This window comes from Bombina bombina, chromosome 1, assembly GCF_027579735.1.
Source record: "Bombina bombina isolate aBomBom1 chromosome 1, aBomBom1.pri, whole genome shotgun sequence".
NCBI lineage: Eukaryota > Metazoa > Chordata > Amphibia > Anura > Bombinatoridae > Bombina > Bombina bombina.
In genome coordinates, this window is record NC_069499.1 from 127,075,592 (window position 1) to 127,101,698 (window position 26,107).

A 26,107-nucleotide genomic window follows, 5' to 3' on the forward strand; every position below is an offset into this window, starting at 1 on the left:
AGATAGAGAACTCTTTTCCACGTTCACTTTCCATCCGTGAGATCTGAGAAAGGCCAGGACAATGTCCGTGTGAGCCTTTGCTTGAGGAAGGGACGACGCTTGAATCAGAATGTCGTCCAAGTAAGGTACTACAGCAATGCCCCTTGATCTTAGCACAGCTAGAAGGGACCCTAGTACCTTTGTGAAAATCCTTGGAGCAGTGGCTAATCCGAAAGGAAGCGCCACAAACTGGTAATGCTTGTCCAGGAATGCGAACCTTAGGAACCGATGATGTTCCTTGTGGATAGGAATATGTAGATACGCATCCTTTAAATCCACCGTGGTCATGAATTGACCTTCCTGGATGGAAGGAAGAATTGTTCGAATGGTTTCCATTTTGAACGATGGAACCTTGAGAAACTTGTTTAAGATCTTGAGATCTAAGATTGGTCTGAACTTTCCCTCTTTTTTGGGAACTATGAACAGATTGGAGTAGAACCCCATCCCTTGTTCTCCTAATGGAACAGGATGAATCACTCCCATTTTTAACAGGTCTTCTACACAACGTAAGAATGCCTGTCTTTTTATGTGGTCTGAAGACAACTGAGACCTGTGGAACCTCCCCCTTGGGGGAAGCCCCTTGAATTCCAGAAGATAACCTTGGGAGACTATTTCTAGCGCCCAAGGATCCAGAACATCTCTTGCCCAAGCCCGAGCGAAGAGAGAGAGTCTGCCCCCCACCAGATCCGGTCCCGGATCGGGGGCCAACATTTCATGCTGTCTTGGTAGCAGTGGCAGGTTTCTTGGCCTGCTTTCCCTTGTTCCAGCCTTGCATTGGTCTCCAAGCTGGCTTGGCTTGAGAAGTATTACCCTCTTGCTTAGAGGACGTAGCACTTTGGGCTGGTCCGTTTCTACGAAAGGGACGAAAATTAGGTTTATTTTTGGCCTTGAAAGGCCGATCCTGAGGAAGGGCATGGCCCTTACCCCCAGTGATATCAGAGATAATCTCTTTCAAGTCAGGGCCAAACAGCGTTTTCCCCTTGAAAGGAATGTTAAGTAGCTTGTTCTTGGAAGACGCATCAGCTGACCAAGATTTCAACCAAAGCGCTCTGCGCGCCACAATAGCAAACCCAGAATTCTTAGCCGCTAACCTAGCCAATTGCAAAGTGGCGTCTAGGGTGAAAGAATTAGCCAATTTGAGAGCATTGATTCTGTCCATAATCTCCTCATAAGGAGGAGAATCACTATCGACCGCCTTTACCAGCTCATCGAACCAGAAACACGCGGCTGTAGCGACAGGGACAATGCATGAAATTGGTTGTAGAAGGTAACCCTGCTGAACAAACATCTTTTTAAGTAAACCTTCTAATTTTTTATCCATAGGATCTTTGAAAGCACAACTATCTTCTATGGGTATAGTGGTGCGTTTGTTTAAAGTGGAAACCGCTCCCTCGACCTTGGGGACTGTCTGCCATAAGTCCTTTCTGGGGTCGACCATAGGAAACAATTTTTTAAATATGGGGGGAGGGACGAAAGGAATACCGGGCCTTTCCCATTCTTTATTTACAATGTCCGCCACCCGCTTGGGTATAGGAAAAGCTTCTGGGAGCCCCGGGACCTCTAGGAACTTGTCCATTTTACATAGTTTCTCTGGGATGACCAACTTGTCACAATCATCCAGAGTGGATAATACCTCCTTAAGCAGAATGCGGAGATGTTCCAACTTAAATTTAAACGTAATCACATCAGGTTCAGCTTGTTGAGAAATGTTCCCTGAATCAGTAATTTCTCCCTCAGACAAAACCTCCCTGGCCCCATCAGACTGGTTTAGGGGCCCTTCAGAACCATTATTATCAGCGTCGTCATGCTCTTCAGTATCTAAAACAGAGCAGTCGCGCTTACGCTGATAAGTGTGCATTTTGGCTAAAATGTTTTTGACAGAATTATCCATTACAACCGTTAATTGTTGCATAGTAAGGAGTATTGGCGCGCTAGATGTACTAGGGGCCTCCTGAGTGGGCAAGACTCGTGTAGACGAAGGAGGGAATGATGCAGTACCATGCTTACTCCCCTCACTTGAGGAATCATCTTGGGCATCATTGTCATTGTCACATAAATCACATTTATTTAAATGAGAAGGAACTCTGGCTTCCCCACATTCAGATCACAGTCTATCTGGTAGTTCAGACATGTTAAACAGGCATAAACTTGATAACAAAGTACAAAAAACGTTTTAAAATAAAACCGTTACTGTCACTTTAAATTTTAAACTGAACACACTTTATTACTGCAATTGCGAAAAAATATGAAGGAATTGTTTAAAATTCACCAAAATTTCACCACAGTGTCTTAAAGCCTTAAAAGTATTGCACCCCAAATTTGGAAGCTTTAACCCTTAAAATAACGGAACCGTAGCCGTTTTTAACTTTAACCCCTTTACAGTCCCTGGTGTCTGCTTTGCTGAGACCCAACCAAGCCCAAAGGGGAATACGATACCAAATGACGCCTTCAGAAAGTCTTTTCTATGTATCAGAGCTCCTCACACATGCGACTGCATGTCATGCCTCTCAAAAACAAGTGCGCAACACCGGCGCGAAAATGAGGCTCTGCCTATGATTTGGGAAAGCCCCTAAAGAGAAAGGTGTCTAAAAAAGTGCCTGCCGATATAAACTTATCAAAATACCCAGATTAAATGATTCCTCAAGGCTAAATATGTGTTAATAATGAATCGATTTAGCCCAGAAAAAGTCTACAGTCTTAATAAGCCCTTGTGAAGCCCTTATTTACAATCTTAATAAACATGGCTTACCGGATCCCATAGGGAAAATGACAGCTTCCAGCATTACATCGTCTTGTTAGAATGTGTCATACCTCAAGCAGCAAGAGACTGCTCACTGTTCCCCCAACTGAAGTTAATTCCTCTCAACAGTCCTGTGTGGAACAGCCATGGATTTTAGTAACGGTTGCTAAAATCATTTTCCTCATACAAACAGAAATCTTCATCTCTTTTCTGTTTCTGAGTAAATAGTACATACCAGCACTATTTTAAAATAACGAACTCTTGATTGAATAATAAAAACTACAGTTAAACACTAAAAAACTCTAAGCCATCTCCGTGGAGATGTTGCCTGTACAACGGCAAAGAGAATGACTGGGGTAGGCGGAGCCTAGGAGGGATCATGTGACCAGCTTTGCTGGGCTCTTTGCCATTTCCTGTTGGGGAAGAGAATATCCCACAAGTAAGGATGACGCCGTGGACCGGACACACCTATGTTGGAGAAACATATAATCGATTGCCCTGAATTAGTGTCAACCAGCCTAATTAGCCCTGTTATGTAAGCATTCAATTCTTTACTAAGTCTCAGAACATAGCTTACCCTCCCCACATGAGGATCTTGTCAGTCTTCTAGCATTATCTCAGTCTTGTCTAGAAATAAATGACTGAACATACCTCATTGCAGTCAAGCCTGGAAACTGTTCCCCCCAACTGAAGTTTTCTGGTACTCCTCAGTCCTGTGTGGGAACAGCAGTGGATTTTAGTTACAACATGCTAAAATCATTTTCCTCTCAGCAGAAATCTTCATCACTTTTCTGCTAGAGACTAAATAGTACAAACCGGTACTATTTAAAAATAACAAACTTTTGATTGAAGATATAAAACTACAATTCTAACACCACATTCACTTTACCCTCCCGTAGAGAGACCCTAGTGCTTAGAGCCGGCAAAGAGAATGACTGGGGGGTGGAGCTAGAGGGGGAGCTATATGGACAGCTCTGCTGTGTGCTCTTTTTGCCACTTCCTGTAGGGAATGAGAATATCCCACAAGTAAAGGATGAATCCGTGGACTGGATACACCTTGCAAGAGAAATGCAGTATAAGCGGTATCTACTAAGTTCATCTGGACATGGATTTCTAACGTATTGTCTGTACTTATTATGGAAAGATAAAAGGCATCACACTGTGACCCTATCTTCTGCATTGTCATTATGTGTATAAAAATGAAACGATCTTACCAGAATCTACGCCGTGGAACAGGAACACAGCCTCTCAAGTGTGACAGTATTAGCATCTCTCCTGACATGGACTTGAGTGTAGGAAGCAGGCAGCGAAACTAGTCAACGCTGATTACTTATGGAGCTGTTATTATGAGTCTGGATTATTTCGCAGAAAGACCCTCCCTGCATCTCCGGGCACTAACTTTCACCAAAGCTCTCACTGAGAGGTTGACAGGACTACTTAAAACTCCAGTCCCATTTCGAAGAGTACTACTCTCCATAAGAGACTACTCCGAATCTTCCGACATTTCTCTGCCAACCTCCTGTGACGAAAGGCAAAGAATGACTGGGGGATGAGGGGAGAGGGGGAGGTATTTAAGCCTTTGGCTGGAGTGTCTTTGCCTCCTCCTGGTGGCTAGGTTCTTATTTCCCACAAGTAATGAATGATGCCGTGGACTCTCCTCCCCTTTAGATGGAAATAAGAGCACTTTATATATAAAACGGCATCTTTATATTCCCAATGGCTTTGGCACTCACCACCTCCTAGACCCAGACAGGCTATCAGTAAAAACTCTCTCCTCAAGGAGCGATGTCTGCAGCACAATCGTAAGGAAGTGTAAGAGACCGCACCCGGTCACGTGGTGTGCAAGACAGGACTTCCCCTGCTATGAAAAAGGGCGCTAAGCTAATAAGCTGCGCATCTCCTTTAAAATTTGGTAGCCTGGAAATCATGATTCAGGATATTTGTTCAAAAACGAAAGTGAAACCTGTTGTTCCAAGCCAAAAGCACAGTCCAATGAGCCCAAACCCTCACAAAGTGAAAGCAGTACATAAAAATCCCCAAAACTGTTCCAAATAATCTCCCTGTAGGAAATATTAACCCTTGATCCTATTGAAGTATAAAGGAGCCACACTGTGTCTGTGACCCTATATTAGAATCCCTGTTATATATAATGAAGCGGTCTTCCTCCAGGATCCACGGTGTGGAACAGATAAAGCCTCTCAAGTGTGACAGTCTTGCAGCCACGGGACCTGAGTGTGTAAAAGCAAGCAGTGAAACTCGTCAACACTAATTGCTCAGGAGTTGTTAGTCAACAGTCTGGATGGGTTGGCAAAAAAACTTTCCCTGTATCTCGAGACTAACGTTCATTAATACTCTCACTGAGAGGTTGACATAATTACTTACAACTTCAGTCCTCTCTTGAAGGGAACAACACCCATTACAGGACTATCCAAAATCTTCTGACACTTCTCTGCCATCCTACTTTAGTGACAAAAGGCAAAGAATGACTGGGAGGATAGGAAAAGTGGGAGCGATATTTAAGCCTGTGGCTGTGGTGTCTTTGCCTCCTCCTGGTGGCCAGGTGTTGTATTTCCCAACAGTAAGGAATGAAGTTGTGGACTCTCCCTGCCTTATGGAAAGAAATTAGTTTTATGTCCCTTTAAATTAAAGAAATTCAGTCAGTATCTATTCCGAGTATTCAGACAGGAACAGGGAGTATTACATCTCATCCACAAGAAATTGTGGACACGTTTGCAGAGTACTATAGAAACCTGTATGATGGGGAGAAGGTCCAACATAATACCCAAACACAAAGTGTGCTTGAAAATTTCTTAGATTTAGCAAACCTTCCACACTTGACTACAGAAGACCAAGACAAATTAAATGCAGAAATCACACAAGTGGTGACAGCTATAAAAGAGCTCAAACCAGGCAAGGCCCCGGGTCCTGACGGATTCCCGGGGGAATATTATAGACTCTTCAGACAGATCCTGATCCCACATATAGTTAAATTTGCCAACCATATTCTAGAAGGCCAGCCCATACCTGCTGACCTTTTACAAGCCAAAATCATTGTAATTCCAAAAAAGGGTAGAAACGCTACACTGTGTTCAAATTACAGACCCATATCTCTAATAAACCAAGATATGAAAATTGTTACTAAAATCCTGGCTAACCGCTTGAAACATATTCTACCCTCTATTGTGCACCCGGACCAGGTAGGGTTCATAAAAAATAGAGAGGCTCCAGACAACAGTAGACGTATGATTACGGTTATGGATTATTTGTACCATGAGCGAACGCCTTCTCTGGTCCTATCCTTGGATGCGGAGAAGGCGTTCGATAGGGTGGACTGGGTGTATATGGATACAGTTTTGACAAGGGTGGGGTTCACTGGGTCATTCATGACAGCACTGAGAGGTTTGTACTCAACACCCACAGCGTATATCAGAGCTATTGGACATCAGTCCAACACTTTTAATATTCTTAATGGCACCAGGCAAGGCTGCCCCTTGTCGCCCCTTCTTTTTGCGATATGTATCGAACCACTAGCTGCAAACATAAGAAACTCTCCAGACATCTCAGGCATGCAAATACAACATTTTCAGCATAAGATCACCTTGTTCGCAGATGATGTATTGTTAACAGTCACTAAGCCACTCATTTCACTTCCCAACATATATAAAATTATTTCAGGATATAAAATAAACTCAGACAAATGTGAGGCGCTCTCAATAGGTCTACCAAAACACACTATCAAACTGATAGAAACAAATTTCGACTTTAAATGGGTGAAAGATGACAAAGTATTTGGGGATTAGACTAACGGCACAATCTACCCAATTATATAGAGCTAATTATATACCTCTGTTTACTTCAATCAGATCTGATCTGCAGAAGTGGAAGAAGCATAACTTCTCTTGGTATGAGAGACTCTCGTCGATTAAGATGAACATTCTCCCAAGAATCCTATACTTATTTCGCTCCTTACCTGTAAAGATAGATAAATCTGACTTGAAGGCCCTTCAGACAGACTTACATAGATTCCTCAGAGGATCTAGACATGCGAGGATATCTCGAGATACTCTCACCAGACATCGTCAGTTGGGAGGGGTGGGACTTCCTAATTTGATGGATTATTACTCAGCAGCTAGACTAGCTCAAAACTCTCTCTTAGGGAGGAAACAAGAGGACGTAGTATGGCCCCAGTTAGAGGCTCTCATTGGGGGTTACGACGGCCCGGACGATATATTATGGGGTAAAGAAACTAGAGGGAGACCCGGGGGCTACCAAAACCCGATCACTAAAATAGCTATCAAGCAGCTAGCAATAACCAATAGAAATGGAACACTATTACCGACTAATTCTTTAATAAGACCATTAAAGTATATAATTTCAGGAGAATTACATAAACTGATAGACAAGTGGGCACACAAGGACTTATACCGGATAGCAGACTTTTTAATTAATAGGAAGATTTTGACTTACAATCAACTACAAGACAAACTTAGACCTATGCATCTGCAGTGGTTTGTATATCTACAGATAGCCTCAGCTCTCACGCTGTATAACAGGACGGGGAGGGAGGCCAGGACCAAAAACATTTTTGAGAGACTGTGCAGTGCAGAAAATAGACAGAAAAGCGCGGTGTCCCACTTATATTTATTCATACAGGAAACACACACAATTTCAAAGCCACAAACTGCCCTCCATTGGGAAGCGGACTTGGGTGAAATATATGACCTAAAGACTTGGAACCAGATTTTCCTAAATTCCAGTAGGGGCTTGCTGGGAGCGGACCTAAGGGAGAATAACATCAAAACAACATTTCGCTGGTATTTAACCCCTTTAAAAACAGCACATATGGTGAAGGGAGGTTCCAGGCAGTGCTATAGAGGTTGCACACAGCTAGGTACATATTTTCATATGTGGTGGGAATGCCCGGAGGTACGAAATGTATGGCTCGACCTATCTAAGATGATAACCACTATATTAGAGGAACAGGTAACACTGACGCCCATGCAGGCCTTGCTGAATGGTGAGGATCCAAGATTCAATACACCTATAAATAAAATCATTAGAATTGTGTGTACAGTGACTCGTATATCTATAGCAAAATATTGGAAGGTGGGAATTCCGGAGAGAATGGAAGTGCTTGGGAGGATTAGATGTATGTTTGGTTTATGCGAGACTGCAGCATACATACAAGACGAGGTGGAATCTTTCAATAGAGTCTGGTTTTACTGGATCCTTAATGAAAAACATGTATAGGATAAGCTACCATGCAAGGGAGAAAGAAACAGTAGTTTGAGAGCAGCGGTAGATACTGCAGATGAGAGTACTTGGTGGGCTCTGTGGATGTTTAAGACGTGGAGATTGCATAAGAAATGTTTATTGATAATACAACAAATTAAATGGTGATGCGAGCTGGCATAATGGTTATATAGGTTATTCATGTTAATTGTTAAACATTGTTAGATCTTTAAAATTGTAACAATTGGACTCATGTTTTTACTGGAGCTTCAACCTGTAACACACAGTGAAGACTGGTTAAAGAAAATGTTGATATGAAAAATGCAGTACAATGTTGAGAAATGTGAAATAGATGCTTTACAGTTGTGACTTATTTATTGTATCTGCTATTGATATAGACTGTGTATTGTACCGATTGTTCAATAAAAAAATATTTCAATCTAAATTAAAGAAATTCAGCAGATTTTGCTACAGAGCTGTATTTTCCTAATTTTCGGAGCAAGTGCCTGCTAGGACCCCCTTTTTTAAATCAAATCAATATATACATCTGGATTATGATTACAAGAAAAATGACATCTTCAAACTATAAATAAGTATTTTTAAAGATAAACTAAGGAATCACATTTCATAGGAATTAATGGAAATTAGCTTGCAAAACACTACCCACCTTTGTTTAGTTAAGTAAAGCTCTCTTAGGAGGTGCTGTTCTTCATAACTTATCCACTGGACGTCTTCATCTTCATGTGGCAGCATTTGTTCATACATACAAAATGGATTCCACCCTGTCATGATATCATATGTGATGACACACCCTAATGAGTGGGATACTACTGAGACTTTTCCTCCTTTCTCTTCAAATTCAGGATTCCGAGAGCAGAAGAGGATGTATAGTCTATTTAGCTCCAGCTGAAGGCCTCTTACTAGCTGTTAGAGAGAAAAAAATAAAATAAAAAAGGACAAAGTATGTACAAAAGGACAAAGTATGTACAAAGATTAATCGCTCAGTTTCATGAAAAAAGACAAACGTCTTTAGTGGGACAATACACATTTTCTTTATGGTTAATAGCTAACCATAGCTTGGAACATACTGAACTACCATCAAAGGGTTAGAGCCTATCTTTATCTCTGCTAGCACACATCAATTTGTTACCCCTATTTTGGACAATAAGAGTCACAGAAAACATAATTTATGTAAAAACTTACCTGATAAATTAATTTCCTTCATAGTGGCAAGAGTCCATGAGCTAGTGACGTATGGGATATACATTCCTACCTGGAGGGGGCAAAGTTTCCCAAACCTCAAAATGCCTATAAATACACCTGCTACCTCACTCATACTTCAGTTTAACGTATAGCCAAAAAGTGAGGTGTATTAAAAGGAGTAAAAAGCATACAAAAAGAGGAACTGGAAAAAATAATGTGCTTTATACAAAAAAATCATAACCACAAAAAATAGGGTGGGTCTCACGGACTCTTGCCACTATGAAATAAACAAATTTATCAGGTAAGTTCTAACATAAATTATGTTTTCTTTCATGTAAGTGGCAAGAGTCCATGAGCTAGTGACGTATGGGATATAATACCCAAGATGTGGACGTTCATGAGTCAATAGAGAGGGAGGGAAAAAATAAAAACAGCTGTTTCCGCTGAGAAAATAAATAACAAAAATAATTAAGTTTTCTTAAAAATTTAAAAAAACTCAAATCAAAGGCATTAGAATCAAGCTGAAACAACTGCCTGAAAAATCTTTCCACCAAAGGCTGCTTCTGAAGAAGCAAACACATAAAAAAGGTAAAATTAGAAAAAGTATGCAAAGATCACCAAGTTGCTGTTTTGCAAATTTGATCAACTGAAGCTTCATTCTTGAGAACCCAAAAAGTGGCAACTGATCTAGTAGAATGAGCTGTAATTCTCTAAGCTTTGGGGATTAAAAATCTCAACCAAAAAATCAAAGAAATAAGAGGCTTTCTGACCTTTTCTGGAGTCAGAAAAAACAACAACTAGACTAGAGAAATTTCTGAAACATAATATTTCAAAGCTCTTACCACATCCAAAGAATGTAAGGACCTTTCAAGAGTATTCTTAAAATTAGGACACAAAAAGGAACAACAATTTCCTTATTGATGTTGTTAGAATTCACAACTTTAGGCAAAAATTAAAATGAAATCCGCAAAAAAGCTTTATCTTGATGGCAAATTAGATAAAGAGACTCACAAGTAATTTAATGTCTGGAAAATGCATAGACTCAAAAGGAGGAGCCTATAAAATTTTCAAAACCAAAATTCAGACTCCAAGGAGGAGAAATAGATTTAAAAAAAAGGTTTAATATGAATCAAAGCCTGAACAAAACAGTGAATATCAGGAAGTTTAGCAATCTTTCTATGAAATAAGACCGAAAGAGCAGAAATGTGTCCTTTCAAAGAATATGCAGACAAAACATTTATCCAAACAATCCTGAAGAAACTGTAAAATCCTAGGAATTCTAAAAGAATGCCAAGAATAATCATGAGTAGAACATCATGAAATATAGGTTTTACAAACCCGAAAATAATTTCTCCTAGAAACAGACTTACGTGCCTCTATCATAGTGCTAACAACTGAGTCAGTGAAACCTCTATGACTAAACACTTAAGCGTTCAATTTCCATGCCTTCAAAATTAGAGAGATTTGAGATCCTGATGGAAAAAACAGACCCTGAAACATAAGGTCTGGCCTTAAAGGAAGTAACCAAGGCTGGCCACTGGACATCCTTAAAAGATCCACATACAAAACCTGAGAGACCAAGCTGGTGCTATCAGAAACAAATAAGATCGTTCCATTATGATCTTGGAGGTCACCCTTGGAACAAGAACCAGAAAAAAGTAAGCAGGTTGGTGAAAACTAAGAAAATGCTAGAGCATCCACCATTTCCGCCTGAGGATCCTTGGACCTGAAAAGGTATCTGGAAAGCTTCTTGTTTTGACCAGAAACCATCAGATCTATTTCTGCAAGACCCCACATCTTAACAAGATGGAAAAAAAAACACATATGGATGGAGAGCACTCCCCCAGATATAAAGTCTGACGGCTGTGATAATCCCCTTCCCAATTGTCTATAACTGATATATGAATCGCAGAAATTTAGACAAGAGTTGAATTCCATCCAAGAAAGTATCCTATATACTTCCTCCATAACTGAAGGACTGCGAGTCCCTCATTGATGATTGACAAATGCCACTGTTGTGATATTGTCTGTTTAAAAAAACGGAGGCCACGCCTGAAGAGCCCTGAAAATAGCATGAAGATCTAAAATATTGATTAGATAGTACAATCACCAAATCAGAGAGAAAAAAAAAGTGTTGGGATTTAAGTATACCAGTTGTGATAACTGAAAATAATCCCTGCACCTATAGTGCAACATGCAAAGCTATAGAGACCCCAATTGAAAATGAGCAAAGAGGATTGTACTTGATGCTGCAGTCATGAGACCAAAAACTTCCATGCACATAACCACTGAAGGAAAAAATAGAAACTGAAGGTTTAGACAAACTAAAATTAACTAAATTCGTCTGTAGTCTATCAGAGAAAGAACCATAGATACTAAAATTTATCTGGAAACCTAAAAAGGTGACTCGTCTAAGGAATCAAGAAACACCATCGTAAATTGATCCTCCAACCATTTCTTGAAGAAACCAAACTAGTTGTATCAAGTGAGATTCTGCTGAATGAAAAGATTAAAGCTAGTACCAAATATCATCCAAATAAGGAAACACCGCAATACCCTGCTCTCTGAATACAGATAGAAGGGCACCAAGAATCTTTGAAAATAATCTCTGAGCTGCCGCTAGCCCAAAAGGACAAGCGACAAATTGGTAATGCTTATCTAGAAATGTGAATCTCAGAAAACAATAGTGGTCTGAATGAATTGAAAATAAGCGTCCTGTAAAAGTCTATTGTGGACATGAAGTAACCTTGCTAAACAAAAAGGCAGAATAGTCCCTATAGTCATCATCTTGAAAGTTGGGACTCTTACAAAAAGAAAATTTATGCTTACCTGATAAATTTATTTCTTTTTAGACACTATGAGTCCACGGATTTCATCCTTACTTGTGGGATATTCACCTCCTGGTCAGCAGGAGGAGGCAAAGAGCACCACAGCAGAGCTGCTATATATAGCTCCTCCCTTCCCTCCCACTCTAGTCATTCGACCTAAGTTAGGAAGAAAAAGGAAAAGCCAAGAGTTGTCTGAAGTTTACAAAAAATAATAACCTGTCTCAGAGAACAGGGTGGGCCGTGGACTTGTGTCTAAAAAGAAATACATTTATCAGGTAAGCATACATTTTCTTTTCTTTTTAAAGACACGATGAGTCCACGGATTTCATCCTTACTTGTGATATACAATACCAAAGCTAGAGTACACGGATTATAAGGGAGGGACAAGACAGGTAACCTAAACGGAAGGCACCACTGCTTGAAGAACCTTTCTCCCAAAAACAGCCTCAGCCGAGGCAAAAGTATCAAATTTGTAAAATTTAGAAAAAATGTGAAGAGAAGTCCAAGTTGCAGCCTTGCAAATCTGTTCTACAGAAGCTTCATTTTAGAATGCCCATGAGGAAGCAAAAGCCCAAGTGGAATGAGCCGTAACCCTCTCAGGAGGCTGCTGTCCAGCAGACTCATATGCAAAGCGGATGATACTCCTCAGCCAAAAAGAAAGAGGTAGCCGTAGCTTTCTGACCCTTTCGTTTTCCAGAAAAAATTACAAACAAAGAAGAAGACCGACAAAAGTCCCTAGTTGCTTTTAAGTAAAATTTTAAGGCACGGACCACGTCCCAATTGTGCAGAAGACGTTCTTTCTGAGAAGAAGAATTAGGACACAAAGAAGGAATCTCCTGATTAATGTTTCTGAATGAAACAACCTTAGGTAGAAAACCTAGTTTAGTACGTAAAACTACCTTATCCGAATGGAAAATAAGACAAGGCGAAGAGTATTGCAACGCCGAGAGTACAGACACTCTACGAGCTGAAGAAATAAAACTTTCCAAGATAACAACTTAATATCTAAGGAATGCATAGGCTCAAACGGAGCCCCTTGAAGAACTTTAAGAACTAAATTCAGACTCCATGGAGGAGTAACTGTTCTGAACACAGGCCTGATCCTGACCAAGGCCTAACAAAAAGATTGCACATCTGGAACATCTACCAGACGTTTGTGTAACAAAATAGACAAGGCAGAAATTAGATCATTAAGGAACTTGTCGACAAACCCTTCTCCAAACCCTCTTGGAGAAAAGACAAAAAATTCTGATAATCTTAACTTTACTCCACGAGTAGCTCTTGGATTCACACCAATAGATATGCCATATCTTATGGTAAATACTTCTAGTTACAGGCTTACGAGCCTGCATCATGGTCTCTATGACCGAATCAGAAAACCCCCGCTTGGATAGGATTAACCGTTCAATCTCCAAGCAGTCAGCTTCAGAGAAACTAGATTTAGGGTGAAGGAAATGCCCTTGAATGAGAAGGTCCCTCCTCAACGGAAATCTCCAAGGTGGCAGAGATGACATGTCCACCAAGTATGCATACCAAATCCTGCGAGGCCACGCCGGAGCAATGAGGATCACTGATGCCTTCTCCTGCCTGATTCAAGCAATGACTCGAGGAAGAAGCGCAAACGGAGGAAATAAGTATGCAAGATTGAAGGACCAAAGAACCGCCAGAGCATCTATCAGATCCGCTTGGGGGGGGTCCCTGGACGTCGACCCGTATATTGAGAGCTTGGCATTTTGACGGGGCACCATGAGATCCCATTTTTGGATGCCCCCACTGGAGAACTATGTTAGAGAACACTTCTAGATGAAGTTCCCACTCCCTTGGATAAAGTCTACCTGCTCAGGAAATCCGCCTCCCAATTGTCCACCCCTGGGATGTGGATCGCCAATAGGCAACCAGAATTGACTACTGCCCACTAGATTATTTTGACTACCTCTGTCATCTCTAAGGAACTCAGTGTTCCTCCCTGATGATAGATGCAAGCATGAAGATAAGTTGTCCGACTAGAACCTAAAAAAACTGGACCGTGAGTGAGTCCAGGCCAGAAGAGCATTGTAGATCTCTATCAGAACCAGAATGTTTATAGAAAGAACAGACTATGACAGAGTTCAAACTCCCTGAGTCTTCAGGGAGCCCCAGACTGCTCCCCACCCCAGAAGGCTGGTGTCTGTTGTCACAAACACTCAAGATGGTCTGCGAAAGCAAGTCCCCTGAGAGAGATGATCCAGAGACAACCACCATTGAAGAGAGCTCCTTGTCTCCTGTTCCAGAATTATTCGAGGAGACAAGTCTGCATAATTCCTGGTCCATTGCCTGAGCATGTTTAGCTGCAGAGGTCTGAGATGGAACCAAGCAAACATGATGATGTCCAATGCTGCCACCATCAGCCTGATTACCTCCATGCACTGAGCCACTGAAGGCCAAGAAGTAGACTGAAGGACTATACAAGTATCGATAATCTTTGATTTCCTGACTTCTCACATGCACACACACCACACATGCACCCACATAAACACACTAATATAGATTTATGCCTCTCCCAGACTTCCAGAGCTCTTTATAAATCATAAAAAAAAAACTAGAAGCGCAATAACTAAACGTTAAAAAAAAAAACCAAGAGAGTCAGTGGAGGAAGGGATAATATGTATTTTCCTAACCTGTGGTTCCAAAAACGTTTCCAGATTGTATTTTTCACCCGCTTCGTGCCTTCCTCTTCACTTGCCACCTTTTTAGACTTTTTTTTCTCTTTCGATCTGATGCCATGGAGTATGCCGCACACGCTTAACATAGCAGGCACATCATGCACAGAATACCCACTGGAATAGTTTTCACAAGTACAGCAGGTAAGTAGTAGAATTTTATTAGCCAAAAGGAACAACACTTTCCAAGAAAGTGGTTTAATGTCCAAAGAATGCATAGGCTCAAATGGAGGAGCCTGTAATGCCTTCAAAACCAAATTAAGACTCCAAGGAGGAGAAATTGATTTAATGACGGGCTTAATACGAACTAAAGCCTGTACAAAACAGTGAATATCAGGAAGTTTAGCAATCTTTCTATGAAATAAAACAGAAAGAGCAGAGATTAGTCCTTCAAGGAACATGCAGACAAACCCTTATCCAAACCATCCTGAAGAAACTGTAAAATTCTAGGGATTCTAAAAGAATGCCAAGAAAATTTATGAGAAGAACACCATGAAATGTAGCTCTCCCAAACTCGATAATAAATCTTTCTAGAAACAGATTTACGAGCATGTAACATAGTATTAATCACTGAGTCAGAGAAACCTCTATGCGTAGTACTAAGCGTTCAATTTCCATACCTTCAAATTTAATGATTTGAGATCCTGATGGAAAAAACGGACCTTGAAACAGTAGGTCCGGCCTTAACGGAAGTGGCCAAGGTTGGCAACTGGACATTCGAACCAGATCCGCATACCAAAACCTGTGTGGCCATGCTGGAGCCACCAGCAACACAAACAATTGATTGTTCCATGATGATTTTGGAGATCACTCTTGGAAGAAGAACTAGAGGCAGGAAAATGTAAGCAGGATGATAACACCAAGGAAGTGTCAGCGCATCCACTGCTTCCGCCTGAACATCCCTGGACCTGGACAGGTATCTGGGAAGTTTCTTGTTTAGATGAGAAGCCATGAGATCAATCTCTGGAAGACCCCACATCTGAACAATCTGAGAAAACACATCTGGATGAAGAGACCACTCCCCTGGATGTAAAGTCTGACGGCTGAGATAATCCGCCTCCAAATTGTCTACACCTGGGATATGCACCGCAGAGATTAGACAGGAGCTGGATTCCGCCCAAGCAAGTATCCGAGATACTTCTTTCATAGCTTGGGGACTGTGAGTCCAACCCTGATGATATGCCACAGTTGTGATATTGTCTGTCTGAAAACAAATGAACGGTTCTCTCTTTAGCAGAGGCCAAAACTGAAGAGCTCTGAGAATTGCACGGAGTTCTAACATATTTATTGGTAATCTCGCCTCTTGAGATTTCCAAACCCCTTGTGCTGTCAGAGATCCCCAAACAGCTCCCCAACCTGAAAGACATGCGTCTGTAGTGATCACAGTCGAGGTTGGCCGAACAAAAGAAGCCCCTTGAACTAAACGCTGGTGATTTAACCACCACGTCAGAGAGTGTCGAACATTGGGATTTAAGGATATTAGCTGTGATATCTTTGTATAATCCCTGCACCATTGATTCAGCATACAAAGCTGAAGAGGTCTCATGTGAAAACGAGCAAAAGGAATCGCGTCCGATGCTGCAGTCATGAGGCCTAAAACTTCCATGCACATAGCCACTGAAGGGAATGACTGAGACTGAAGGTGCCGACAGGCTGCAACCAATTTCAAACGTCTCTTGTCTGTTAGAGACAGAGTCATGGACACTGAATCTATCTGGAAGCCTAAAAAGGTGACCCTTGTCTGAGGAATCAAGAAACTTTTTGGTAAATTCATCCTCCAACCATGTTTTTGAAGAAACAACACTAGTTGATTCGTGTGAGATTATGCAGAACGTAAAGACTGAGCTAGTACCAAGATATCGTCCAAATAAGGAAACACCGCAATACCCTGCTCTCTGATTTCAGAGAGTAGGGCACATAGAACCTGTGAAAAGATTCTTGGAGCTGTTGCTAGGCCAAATGGAAGAGCAACAAATTGGTAATGCTTGTCTAGAAAAGAGAATATCAGGAACTGATAATGTTCTGGATGAATCGGAATATGAAGGTATGCATCTTGCGAGTCTATTGTAGACATATAATGTCCTTGCTGAACAAAAGGCAGAATAGTCATTATAGTCACCATCTTGAAAGTTGGTACTCTTACATAACAATTCAAAATTTTCAGATCCAGAACTGGTCTGAATGAATTTTCCTTCTTTGGGACAATGAATAGATTTGAATAAAACCCCAGACCTAGTTCCTGAAAAGAATTGGCATGATTACCCCTGAAGACTCCAGGTCTGAAGCACACTTCAGGAAAGCCTGAGCTTTTACTGGATTTGCTGGGATATGTGAGAGAAAAAATCTTCTCACAGGAGGTCTTACTCTGAATCCTATTCGATACCCTTGAGAGACAATGCTCTGAATCCATTGATTTTTGACAAAATATCCTTGAAAAACCTTAATCTGCCCCCTACCAGCTGAGCTGGAATGAGGGGCGCACCTTCATGCGGACTTAGGAGCTGACTTTGGTTTCTTAAATGGCTTGGATTTATTCCAATTTGAGGAAGGCTTCCAATTGGAAACAGATTCCTTGGGGGAAGGATTAGATTTTTGTTCCTTATTCTGACGAAAGGAAGGTTAGAAGCTTTAGATTTACCCTTAGGTTTTTTTATCCTGAGGAAGAAAAACTCCCTTTCCCCCAGTAACAGTTGAAATAATAGAATCCAACTGAGAACCAAATAAATTATTACCTTGGAAAGAGATAGTAATCTAGACTTAGATGTCATATCAGCATTCCAAGATTTAAGCCACAAAGCTCTTCTATCTAAAATAGCTAAAGACATGGATCTAATATAAATTTTGATAATATCAAAAATGGCATCACAAATAAAATGAATAGCATATTGCAGTAAGCAAATAATGCTAGATATGTCAGAATCCAATTCATGTTGCGCTAAATTCTCCAACCAGAAAGTTTATGCAGCCGCAAGAGTAGAAATAGCCCCATCAACTTTGGGGACTTTTTCCCAAAACTCTATAGAATTTGCTGGTAAAGGATACAATTTTTTAAACCTTGAAGAAGGGATAAAAGAAGTACCCGGCTTATTCCATTCCTTAGAAATCATATCAGAAATAGCCTCAGGAATAGGAAAAAACCCTGGAGTAACCACAGGAGGTTTAAAAACAGCATTTAAACGTTTATTAGACTTAACGTCAAGAGGACTGTTTACCTCAATATCCAAAGCAATTAACACTTCTTTTAATAAAAGAACGCATATACTCTATTTTAAATAAATAAGTAGATTTGTCAGTGTCAATATCTGAGGAAGGATCTTCTGTATCAGATAGATCCTCATCAGAGGAGGATAAATTATTATGTTGTCGGTCATTTGAAATTTCATCAACTGAATGAGAAGTTTTAAAAGACCTTTTACGTTTATTAGAAGGTGGAAATGCAGACAAAGCCTTCTGAATAGAATCAGTAACAAATTCTTTAAAATTCATAGGTATATCATGTACATTAGAAGTTGAAGGAACTGCAACTGGCAATGTACTATTACTGATGGACACACTATCTGCATGTAAAAGTTTATCATGACAACTATTACAAATTACATTCGGAGATATAATTTCCACAATCTTACAACAAATGCACTTAGCTTTGGTAGAACCGATGTCAGTCAGCAAAGCTCCAACAGATGCTTCTGAGGCAGGATCAGATTGAGACATCTTGCAAAATGTAAAAGAAAAAACAACATATAAAGCAAAATGATCAATTTCCTTATATGACAGTTTCAGGAATGGGAAAAAATGCAAATTGCATAGCCCTCTGACATAGTAAAAGGCAAGAGGCAAACATCAATGGGGTATTAAATTAATGAAAAAATTTGGCACCAAGTATGACACACAACGTAACTAAAAATATTTTGGGGCAAAAAATAACTGGAAATAACACACTCACGTCACTAACGACGCAACCGTGTGTAAGGCTTAGGCGTCAAAAACGACGCAACTGTGTGCAAGGCTTAGGCGTCAAAAACGACGCCAGAAATGACGAAGTTGCGTCACGGACGTACTTTTCGCGCCAAATAATTCTTGTGCCAAAAATGACGCAATAAAGTCTAGCATTTGGCGCACCCGCGGGCCTAATACCGCCCGCAATTTGAAAGAAAAAAAGTAGTCAATTAGAAAAAAGACTAAACCCCAGGTAAGAAAAATATTTCTTAAAATGTTTATTTTCCCCAAATATGAAACTGACAGTCTGCAGAAGGAAATACATGAACCTGACTCATGGCAAATATAAGTACAATACATATATTTAAAACGTTATATAAATGCATAAAGTGCCAAACCATAGCTGGGGTGTCTTAAGTAATAAAAAACATACTTACTGAAAGACACCCATCCACATATAGCAGATAGCCAAACCAGTACTGAAACAGTTATCAGTAGAGGTAATGGTATATGAGAGTATATCGTTGATCGGAAAAGGGAGGTAGGAGATGAATCTCTACGACCGATAACAGAGAACCTATGAAATAGAGCCCCGTTAGGGAAATCATTGCATTCAATAGGCGATACTCGCTTCACATCCCTCTGACATTCGCTGTACTCTGAGAGGAATCGGGCTTCAACAATGCTGAGAAGCACATGTCAACATAGAAATCTTATCACAAACTTACTTCACCACCTCCATAGGAGGCAACGTTTGTAAAACTGAATTGTGGGTGTGGTGAGGGGTGTATTTATAGGCATTTTGAGGTTTGGGAAACTTTGCCCCTCCTGGTAGGATTGTATATCCTATACGTCACTAGCTCATGGACACTTGCCAATCACATGAAAGAAAAAGGCATTCCAGACCTTATAATAGATTCTTCAAGTAACAGGTTACATGCTTGAATTAAGGTTTCAATCACAGAAAACCCTGTCTAAAGGACTAAACGTTCAATTTCAAGGACATCAAGTTCAGAGACTTGAGATCTGGATCGAAAAACAGTCCTTGAGACAAAAGGTCTGACCACAGAGGCCAAGGAGAACTGCTGAACATTTGAACAGATCTGCATACCAAATCCTACAAAAACAAGCTGGGGCAATCAGGATTACTGAAGATTTCTCTAGGCTTATCCTGGATTTTTTTTTTTTCCTTTTTTAAAATTTTTCAGAAATATCAGCATCAGTATAGTCATGTTTATCTGTTTATAAGGTATTATAAGGATTGGATACATTTGATTGGAATTTACTGCATGAGTAAAGGCTATGGTGCAAAAAAAGCTACATTGTATTGAACACTAAGTCATAGTAACACTGAAAAAGTTTTGTTCTCTTGTGTATAAATTTGATGTTGCTAATTTAGTTTAGTCTATAAGTAAGCATATATTCTTTGTGCCTAACACAGGATTATTAAATAATAGTATATTAAATGTCACATTCAAAACACACTAAACACGGAACTAATCGTTGCTATTTAAGGAGTATAGGTATGAGCCAATCAACATGCCCTGACGAAGCTGCACAGGTGAAACGATCGTAGGCTTTTCTTTCTAACACTCCCATTTTTTCCTGACATTCGGGTAGGCAAGAGGACCCAGCTGGATACTTTGCTGTTGCGCATATTGGAGCACTGTACATCTTTGGTGCATTGAAGGCTGGTTTGTTACCTACGCCACCTAATAACCCGTACAACCGCTAAGGTAAGCCCGGAGACCTTGTCTAGTAGGGCATATCGGAAGCTCTCCGACCTCTCAGCTGCCTCGGATAGGGCGGTTCATTCCGCTCCTGAGACAGCATAGTTAGAGGCACCCACACAGTCAAGTTACTCACTGAGCTAGCGGGGTTTGTAAGCGAGGTTAACTGTTTAGCAGTACAGCTCTACTTGTCACAAACTTTCCAAGCACAGCATAAACCAGGGAGGACTGGTTCACCCAAGCCTGACTGACACACAGAGGAACTTTCTACTTTAGTTTATCAAGTGATTTCACAGAACCTTGCAGCAAACATTTCCATTGAGCTTTGAAACAGTTGTGTTACTGAGAATTTTCCAGGATATACTGCTCTTGCATCCTCACTTCTATATTACTTACTGAGTATTATAGTGATATCCACATCCTTCGTTTTAATAAATTCTCTGGGTTAGGTTTTATGGAATTGTTAATTATAATATTATTTTGGCACATTAAACTAAACATTTGCAACATTGTCTGCTTCCAGTTTCCTTGTCAGCATGGGTGGCTACATTTATTTGTAGTCACCATTTTTTTTTGCCATTCTAGCATTTAATATTATTAGAGACAAGAGTGCTATTTATAAGAACAAATTCTTATTTTTATTCATTTATTTATTTACTCTATTACTAGACTTTTTGCCCTAATTCACACCAGTGCCCTATTCTAGTAGTTTTATCTACTTATCCTGGAAATCACTTGGGATAGAAGTACCAGAGGAGGAAACAGATAAGCAAGCTCAAATGACCAAGGGACTACTAGAGCCTCTACTACCTCTACTTGAGGTTTCCTGGACCTCGCAAAGTATCCAGGAGTAATGGATCATGGACTCTCACCACCTGTATGAAAGAAATATTTGTATTTTTGCACATGTAAAATGGGAAAGCTTGGAGAGGGCTGGGAATAAGTTAAACAACAATATCTTATGTCATTTAGGCAATATTTACATTTTATAATACGGCTTGTACGTGCAACCTAAAAACATAATTTATATCTTACTGAATAAATTATTTTTCTTTTCATTGTGATGAGTCCACAATCCATTACTCCTACAATTACCTTTCCTGTCACTAGGAGGTAGGAGGAGGCAAAGATTCCCCAAACCTCAGAGCTCTATATAAAAAATAAAAACAAATAATCAGGGTGGGGTCTTGTGGAATCTTATCACCATGAAATACAGGAATTTATCAGGTAAGATATAAATGATGTTTTCTTTCATATAGGTGATAAGAGTCCATGATCCATTACTCCTGGGAACTAATACCCAAGCTGTGGCAGAGGCCATGAGTAATGGAAAAAATAGGGAGGGATTAAACATCCTTTAAAACCAAAAGAAAAAAACACCCAAAAGCAGAAAACTGAGTCAGACAGAAATGGCCTGAAACACTTTCCTACCAAAAGCAGTTTCAGATGAAGAAAAAATCATCAAAATGGTAGAATTTAGAAAATGTATGCACGGATGACCAAGTAGCTACCTTGCAAATTTGTCTTTGTAATGACAAAGTGAAGGAACCACAATTTCCCCAGTAAAGTTGCAGAAGAAACAAATATATATATATATATATATATATATATAAAAAATCCCCTTCTCATTTTGTCTGGGGGGAAAACTACTATAGAAAGGGCGAAAAGGTAAAAAGGGTCAAGATAAGGGGCTCTAACTCTTAAAAGCAAACAAAATGTTGCCTAAAATCAAACCAGGTGAAAGAAAGCATGCAAAAAGTACCAATTTCCCTGGAGATTCAATAAATGAGGAAAAGACAGAGGAGAACAATGAGGCCAATCTGATTGCTACACAGGTCTCAGTTTTCCAAAAATGGAGGAAATAAATATGAAACTATCAAACATAATGGAGGAACTTAAGAACCAAAATAGTAGGATCTCTGAATTGGAACAAAGATTGTTGGACTGTGAGAACAAAAAATACTATGGAACCAAAACTTGATCTAATTCTGAAACAAAACTCTTTTTTCTCGGCCAAAACTAGAGCAACTGGAAGACAGAAGTAGACAAAATTAATCTGAGAATTATAGGCCTCTCTGAAGAAGTCAAATAAGAGGATCTGGTCCAGTTTGCGGAAGTAATTTTACCAACATTATTAAAGCTGGAAGGAGACAGATCCAAGATACTGTAGAGAGGGCCCACAGAACAGGAAGAGTTCAGGATACCTTGGAACAGAGACCAAACAGAACAAGACCTACAATGGTAAAATACCGGACATTTTAAGCCAAAACAGAGATTCTAAGAGCCTATAGGAAATTACAACAATTATCCTATAAGGAGGGAAGACTTACTCCTGTTTCAATATTTTTCTCTTATGAGACTGTAACCAAAAGGAGGCTTTTTTCTAACTTATGCTCACAATTGGTGACAGAAGGAAGATACTTTTCACGGTTATCACCAGCTAAACTCAGGATTAAGTCTGGCAACAACTTTTTCGTTTTTGAATCCCCTGAACAGGCACAAATTAACCTATACAAAGAGACGATTAATACTTTAAAAAAAAAAAAGTTAAACTGACTTTCCCCTCCTTAATTTTTTTTATATAATTTTTTTTCCTTCTTTTCCACTTCAAGCAGGCCTATAATTACAATGGAATTTTATTTTTTTTGCCACGTCAAGTAAACCTATAATCACATAGGAAATATTTTTTTTTTCTCTTTGCCAACAGATGCTCGCAAATGATATGTGGGTAGCAAAATATGGGGCAATAAAGGTATCAATATTATTCCAAGTTTTATAACAGTATTGTTAACACTTAAGGAGAAAGATCTTTGCAGTAAGATAAATGTAAACACAGAAGCAATTGTTTTTTGCACAGAGTGGTTTTGGTTTTACATGTGTTAAAATGTGTAAATTAGTCATATTTAATTTATTTTTTTCTGTTGCGTGTACAGATGCTCGCAAACGATATGTGGGTAGAATAATATGGGGTAATTAAGGTATCGATATTACTCACAAAGGGTTTAACATTTAAGGAAAAGATCTTTGCAGAAAGATATATGTAAACACAGAAAGAATCGTTTTTTTTTGCACATAGAGTGGTTTTGGTTTTACATGTGTTAAATTGTGTGAATTAGTAATATATATATTTATTTATTTTTTGTAAAAAGATTAATGTAACCCCAAGAAAAAGATTCACCACTAAGAACTGTAGGAATTATTTGTGATCTAAAGATCAGTATAGTAATGGATAAAATATTTAAGTGTTCTCTTTGCAGTAAGTTAAATGTAAACACAAAAACAAATATTTTTTTGCACATAGAATGGTTTTGGTTTCTCATTTGTTGTTTGAATTAGTTCCTTTTGTGGAACGTGGGGGGGAATTCATTCACCGATAAAGCGTAAAGCCATTTTAAAATTATCTGTGCAAAAAAAAAAGCTGGATATCATAAATTTACAGGAAACACATCGGAAATCGAACATTCGAGAATTCTGAAAAAAAAAACTATTCTCTAGGCCAAACTAGAGCAACTGGAAGACAGAAGTAGACAAAATAGTCTGAGACTTATAGGCCTCTCTGAAGTCAAATCAGAGGATCTGGTCCAGATTGCTGAAGTAATTTTACCAACATTGTTAAAGCTGGAAGGAGAAAGATCCAAGTATACTGTAGAGAGGGGCCACAGAACAGGAAGAGTTCAGGATACCTTGGAAAAGAGACCAAACAGAACAAGACCTACAATAGTAAAATGCCTGACTTTTCAAGCCAAAACAGAGACTCTAAGAGCCTATAGGAAATTACAACAGTTATCCTATAAGGAGGGAAGACTACTCCTGTTTCAAGATTTTTCTCTTATGAGACTGTAACCAAAAGGAGGCTTTTTTCTAACTTATGCTCACAATTGGTGAAAGAAGGAAGATACTTTTCACTATCACCAGCTAAACTCAGGATCAAGTCTGGCTACAACTTTTTCGTTTTTGAATCCCCTGAACAGGCAAAAAAAAAAAAAAAGTTAGTTAAACTGGCTTTCCCCTGAATTTTTTATATAATTTTTTCTTTCATGTAATTGGCAAGAGTCCATGAGCTAGTGACATATGGGATATACAATCCTACCAGGAGGGGCAAAGTTTCCCAAACCTCAAAATGCCTATAAATACACCCCTCACCACACCCACAATTCAGTTTTACAAACTTTGCCACCTATGGAGGTGGTGAAGTAAGTTTGTGCTAAGATTTCTACGTTGATATGCGCTTCTCAGCATTGTTGAAGCCCGATTCCTCTCAGAGTACAGCGAAAGTCAGAGGGACGTGAAGGGAGTATCACTTATTTGAATACGATGATTTCACTAACGGGGGTCTATTTCATAGGTTCTCTGTTATCGGTCGTAGAGATTCATCTCCTACCTCCCTTTTCAGATCGACGATATACTCTCATTTTACCATTACCTCTACTAATAACTGTTTTAGTACGTTTGGCTATCTGCTATATGTGGATGGGTGTCTTTTGGTAAGTATGTTTTCATTACTTAAGACACTCTCAGCTATGGTTTGGCACTTTATGCAATTATATAAAGTTCTAAATATATGAATTGTACTTATATTTGCCATGAGTCAGGTTCATGTATTTCCTTCTGCAGACTGTCAGTTTCATATTTGGGAATGTATACACTTTAAGAAAATTATTTCTTACCTGGGGTTTAGTCTTTTTTCAATTTGACTACTTTTTGCAATTGTGGGTGTTAGGCCCGCGGGTGCGTCAAATGCTAGCCTTTATAGCGTCATTTTTGGCGCAAACTTTTTTGAAAAAGTACGTTTATGATGCAACTTTGTAATTTCACACGGCGGCGTCATTAGTGACGCAAGTGTGTCATATACGGTCATTTTTTGGTGCCAAAAAAGTTTACGTTTCGTTGAGCGTCATCCTTGGCGCCACATTTTTTTCATTATTTCAATACCCCATTGATGTTTGCCTCCTGCTTTCTTCTCTATCAAGAGGCCTATGCTTTTGCATTTTTTACCATTCCTGAAACTGTCATTTAAGGAAATAGATAATTTTGCTTTGTATGTTGTTTTTTCTCTTACATTGAGCAAGATGTCCCCATCTGATCCCGTCTCTGAAGTTTCTGCTGGAACATTGCTGCCTGACACCGGTTCAACCAAAGCTAAGTGCATTTGTTGTAAAATTGTAGAAATTATTCCACCGAATGTCATTTGTAATAGTTGTCATGATAAACTTTTACATGCAGATAGTGTTTCTATCAGTAATAGTATATTACCAGTTGCAGTTCCTTCAACTTCTAATGTGCATGATATACCTGTAAATTTTAAAGAATTTGTTTCGGATTCTATTATGAAGGCTTTGTCTGCATTTCCACCTTCTAATAAACGTAAAAGGTCTTTTAAAACTTCTCATTTAGCTGATGAAATTTCAAATGACCAACAACATAATAATTCATCCTCTTCTGATGAGGATCTATCTGAAACAGAAGATCCTTCCTCAGATATTGACACTGACAAATCTACGTATTTATTTAAAATAGAGTATATGCGTTCTTTATTAAAAGAAGTGTTAATTACTTTGGATATTGAGGTAACCAGTCCTATTGACGTTCAGTCTAATAAACGTTTAAATGCTGTTTTTAAACCTCCTGTGGTTTCCCCAGGTTTTTTTTCCCATTCCTGAGGCTATTTCTGATATGATTTCTAGGGAATGGAATAAGCCA

The 26,107-nt window shown here is 39.4% G+C and overlaps 1 protein-coding gene across 3 annotated transcripts in view; it reads right to left on the reverse strand.

Moving 5' to 3' along the window:
* DDHD1 (DDHD domain containing 1) overlaps positions 1-26,107 on the reverse strand; it is a 428,406-nt gene that overhangs the window by 179,451 nt on the left and 222,848 nt on the right. For all 3 annotated transcript variants that reach the window (XM_053697596.1, XM_053697597.1, XM_053697595.1), the window contains one exon: positions 8,679-8,935. In XM_053697596.1, coding sequence (XP_053553571.1) covers positions 8,679-8,935 — 257 coding nt within the window. The remainder of the gene's footprint in view (positions 1-8,678; positions 8,936-26,107) is intronic.